The sequence below is a fragment of the Benincasa hispida genome, chromosome 10 (genome assembly GCF_027475165.1).
Source record: "Benincasa hispida cultivar pf3 chromosome 10, pf3_genome.v1.1, whole genome shotgun sequence".
In the NCBI taxonomy this organism is placed as follows: Eukaryota; Viridiplantae; Streptophyta; class Magnoliopsida; order Cucurbitales; family Cucurbitaceae; genus Benincasa; species Benincasa hispida.
The window spans coordinates 48900892-48906280 of NC_143487.1; the positions used below are offsets into that span (position 1 = coordinate 48900892).

At 35.2% G+C, this 5389-nt stretch overlaps 1 protein-coding gene across 1 annotated transcript; it reads right to left on the minus strand.

Annotated features, from left to right (window-relative positions):
* Positions 1-723: 723 nt before the first annotated feature.
* On the minus strand, positions 724-1620 carry LOC120088690 (SAUR-like auxin-responsive protein family). The gene has a single exon (XM_039046109.2). The coding sequence runs from the start codon at positions 1527-1529 to the stop codon at positions 1068-1070; it is 462 nt and encodes a 153-aa protein (XP_038902037.1). The 5' UTR covers positions 1530-1620; the 3' UTR covers positions 724-1067.
* Positions 1621-5389: the final 3769 nt, after the last annotated feature.

The following is a 5389-nucleotide window of genomic DNA, read 5'->3' on the forward strand; positions in this document are numbered from 1 at the left end:
AGGTAAAAGTGCGAAATACCCCAATTTTTTTAAAATAATGTCGAATAACCTTTTGTTGACGTTAAAATGGGGTGAAATTACCAAAATATACTCGTGTCAAAAAATCATTAAAGGGTCATTTGACTTTTTTTTTCACAATTGGGGTCATTGGACATTTTTGGCCTTTAAAATGATTTTTTTGAACAATTATCTCTACCTAATTGTCTCTTCTTATTTAAATCTCTTTAATCGCACACTAATTATTGTTACTATCATTGCATACTTTTTCTTGTAATTCACTCGTCAATGTACAAATTAACCAAAATAAATCAAATCAATCAAATTGAATTGAAAATAATTCAATCGTAATTAGAAATTCAATTGAACATAATTGTGTAACCTGTTTGTATAGAACTAACTGATTTGCGGGATTTCAACTCATAATAGATTTTAAATAAATTTTGTCATCCATTGTTATAAGAAAAAAATAATTTAAAATTCTTGTTTTTACTTTAAAATCTCAAATTTCATATGATTTAGAAGTAAATTACATCATATTCTAATTTTCAAATAATACATCATAGATAAAAATCTACATTAGTAAATTAATGAATTTTATAAAAGTCGATTGTTTGATCTTCCATCAAGCAAAGTAATTCAAACGATGGTTGCAAGATGATATTGACCTAAAAAACTAGATGAATTTTTCCCTTTCATCACTTGAAATTTGAACTATTTTATGAATGAATACTAAAAAGAAGACTTATCTATACTTTTCTTCAATTTTCTACAAGGAAAAAAAAAGTTAATGGAGGCCTCATTAGGGCATTTACAGGCTATAAGAGAAGAAGAAAAACCACCGATTCCACGCCGACTGACTCGCTAACGCAACCGTTAATAGCCGTCGGGCCGTCTCTCCGGCCAAATCTGACCAGAGGAGGACCCGTAGCTTCGGTATAATCCGATAATTTTACCACTGTGATATTTGTTAGCACATAAAAGTAAAAAAGAAGAAGTCTATCGACTCACCGGAACTCGATTCAGCGATGTCCGAGTCGATTCGGCGGCAACTCAGTTACTCAAAGACTTCAACAAACGGATTTGTTATCAGAGAATCCATACAGTAAAGGTCTCGATTCGCCTAAGAACTCGAGGTTTTTAATTCTTACATCTTCATCGCATCGCCTTTGTAAATCCTTGAGATTCGAATTTCGCGATGAGTTACTCAACTCAGAGCGAGCGACGACACGGAGAACTTCTTCGAAGACCGATTCATCGCACGGAAGAGCCAGAGGACCTCGCGTTTCGAAGCCGTATTCTTCTTCGGCCTGTGAGAGTAACTTACGGAAGATCGGATGGTTCAGGAAGGTAGCGCGGACGATGAATCGCCGGCAGCCGCTGCCGACGCAGACAGCGACGTGACCGGCGGGAACGTCGGATGGCGGTGCTCTGTAGGCCGCCGCACGTGCCTTCTTGCGCCAGTGTTGTAGCATTTGACGGAGGCGGACAATGCGACGGATCTTGTTGCTTTTAGACGTATCCAGTGACATTTTGGTTGTTTTCCGGTGAAGGTTTTGGATTGAAAGAGAAGGAAAAGCGCTTTTGTGTAGTGCGTTTGCGGGGATGTTTCGTTTGGGATTTCGAAGGAGCCTTAATAAGTACTATAGTACCAAATTGCCCCTCAAATTCAAGATATTTGCCATAATATTTTATGTTTATTTATGTGAAGTCTAATTTTACGGAAATATGGATAAAATATCGATAATATGATTTTTTTGAAAAAAAAAATCTATTCGAAAAATTTAAAAATAAATCATATTAATATATATTTTAAGGTTGTTTTCAAATATAAAAAAAATGAACTAAAATATTTACAAATATAACAAAATTTCACTATCTTGCGATAGTCTGTGATAAACTACTCTATGTGCCTTATCACATGCACAGATAAGTAGTCTATCGTGGTTCATTGTAAATAGACGGTGATATTTTGCTATTATTTATAAGTATTTTCATGTTATCATTTTGGTGCCTATACTTTAAAGTTTGATTAATTTTGGTCAATGTACTTTCAAATGTCTATTTGAGTAACTATATTTATAATACATTTTAAATTTAGTCCATCCAAAATACTTTTTATCAAAATTGATTAAATAATAATTTCCATGCAACGAAATATAATATGTGAATATGTTTTCAATATTTTTGTTTTTTTAGAGAAAATGCTAATAGATAATTAAAAAATTTTTTAAAAAAATCAATTATAAACAAGCATTAAGGACTAAGTTTAAGATTTTTTGAAAATATATGAACTAAAATTGAGTAAACAAGTATAAGAATCAAAATGATATTATTTTACCAATATTAAATTTATATTAGTGACTTTTTGTTGCTTATCTTTTATGTTCTATTAATTTTGTTACGATATAATAGAAATGTTGACATATATCAGTAAAATTTTAGTAGAATTTTTTTGTCTCTCCATCTTATATTTATTTTAACATTAAAATTTAAAAATTATCTAATAAATTTATGAACTTTCAAATTTGTGTTAAAAATATGTTGGTGTGTTCTTAAACTTTCATTCATGTTAAGTAGGTCGTCACTCAAATTTTATTTTTTTTTCAAGTAAATTCTTAATATATTCATCATTTTAAAAAAGAATTGACATATATACTTGTTGAATGAGAAATTTCGGCGAATCACAAGTTGCCATATCATCAATGAAAGCCCGAACCTATCAGAAAAATTATAAGTTGGATTGGGTCAAATAATTAAAGTCGCTCGGGTCCAACCCAATTCAAATCCATGGTGAACTTTTGGGTTAAAATTAAAGATTAAGATCAAATCCAGTATTTTGGCCCAACAACAAATGGGCCCAAGCCCAACTTTAGCCCAAACCCAATTTGGGCCAATAAAGTAATTAGGTCAAAGCCCATGTAAGGCCCATGAGAAACCTCTATAAATAGAGGTCTTATTCTTCATTTGGGAGAGGTTGGAGGAATTGAAGGCAAAATCTCTCTGAATATCTGAAGTCTGAAGCTCCAAGGATCTAAAGAACATGACTCCTCCAAAACTTTGAAGATAAGAAGAGACTACAACTCTGAGGATCAGAAGGCATATCAAAGCTCTGAAGATCAGAAAACACTAAAGCTCTGAAGATCATAAGACATATCAAAGTTCTGAAGACCGAAGTCCTTTGAAGATACAAGCAATCAGACCGCGCTTGAAGACTGAAGTCCTTTGAAGATACAAGTATTCTTCCAAGACTTGAAGCTCAAGAACATTCACATGCCCCGCTTCTATACATCAAGCGTACGCATTCAACCGAGAGAGAATCAGAGGATCAAGTACTAGAGATCGAACCACATCGCATCAAATCAACATCAACTTCAACACCAACTCAAGTTCAGTTGGGGTTGATGCCCTAAAGTCTCGTGTTCTATAGTTTGTAAACTGTTTGTACGAATGCTTGTGTTGTATAATATATGATATTTACTTCACATCTTGATTTTTCTCAGTCGTATGTTTTATTTGCTTTACCACAAACTAATAAACATAAAATCTCTAGTTATCTATATGTAACTTACGCATGTATGTGGTGACATACAAGTGGATCATGTCTTGAGTGATAATCAAAATGGTCTGTAGTATATGGATATAGTAGGGAAACCTTATCCTGGTAATGCTACGGATGCAGCCTGCTTTGTGGAATGGTCACAAGTATTGTGATTTGTCACAGATGATCTGATCCTGATCATTCGTGTAGGGGACATACGAGCGGAGGCGTCCTATACAAAGAGTTTGTATAAGATCTGACCACGAAGTGTTAACATCTCGTTATATAACACCGTGCATAATAGAGACTTCACTTCACTAGATGACCATAGGTAACATGACCTCAATCCTAAGTTAGTTGGGAACTCCTGCCATTGAGAGCGGTCATTTGATTTGTATGGGTGCGAGTGGCCAGGTCGCCGATTCAAACTTACCATTTTGGGGATTCGTCTGATTTGAGGTCTGGAAACTCAGCTACACAAGATGGAATTCACTTCTTCCCCGAGGTAGTGGCAAGTAGATGGATAGCTTCTTTAAGGGCTCATTCCAGAGCTTGAACGATGTGGCACCACACACCTTCTCTTGGCCCGAGAGATGTTCATACATAGTTGGACTATGTTGTATTGTTCATTAGAGGAATCAGTGGTACTTAAGGAGTGAGATGTAACTACAGGGGAAAAACGATAAATTGGCCTAGCTGTACTTACGAGTATCTGTGAAGTGTTATCGTACTCATGATTGGTTATATCTGATGGACACAGAAATATATCTATGGTAAGAAGAGTTCAGCTTTGGTCTTTAGTGGAATGCCTAGCAGTTAACGGATGATGGATCTTGTGGCTAAAGAGTTTAGTCAGCTATTCACGTACCGTTGAAGCTTCGAGCCATAAGTCCATAAGGTTCTTTAGGTAGCTTGGATAAAGTCGAGAATCAGTGTTTAAGTCAGTTTAAAATGTTCAAATTGATAAGAGAGAGTTCGATTATATATGATATAACTGAATTGGTTAATTATATATGATATAATTGGCTAAATGTATGAGATACATTATTTTTGGAGGAAATTAGATATAAATATGATTTATATCAAGTGGAGGAGAAATTACTATAGTAGATATGTGATATCAAACTATAGGGTAAGAATATAATATGATTATATTCATTTATTATTAAATTGGTTAATTATGAGATAATTAGCCGAAATATTCTTTTCAATCGTGCGTTGGTGGGAGAAATCGTATTCGGTTATGATAACCGAAGAATAAAATGAAAATTTGTTTCATTTTGCAAAAGTTAGTAACAATTCGCAATCGGTGTGAAAAAGTATCGGTCACCTAGCTGAGAGTCTATACGATAGAGTCTCATCGTCTAAACAATCACACACCTCGCGTCTAAACGATCGCACGCCCTTTCTCGAAACGATCGCTTAGCTTCCCTAAACAATCGCCTAGTGTGTCGCATTTTCTAAACGATTGTTTACCTATTACTAGACGATCGCTTAGTAAAACCTACAGATCGTGTAGCTTTGTCTAAACGATAAGCATCCCTGCTATACGATATCTTTCTCTCCCACTTGCTTATCGTTTACACGATCAACCTTTTCTCCGACCTCTACAAAATTCACCAAAGACCACACTTTGGATTCTCACTTCGAGAATACCAAGGGCTCTAACTGGTAGTGTCATCCCCGCTTCTGCTTGCTCGTGCTTGTTCGTATTGCTGCCATTCGTGTAGACCATCATGCTACCGTAGCCGACTGACTTGCTGGGCGATAGAGTTCGTAGAGGTTCTTCCACTGCGTTGAGTTCGAGTTTAAAGAGAGTCTTCAACTGGTATGTGAACTCAATCCTTTGTA

Bases quoted from the DNA above. Each gene is read 5' to 3' on its own strand.
- LOC120088690 (XM_039046109.2), bottom strand. From the start codon at position 1,529: ATGTCACTGGATACGTCTAAAAGCAACAAGATCCGTCGCATTGTCCGC.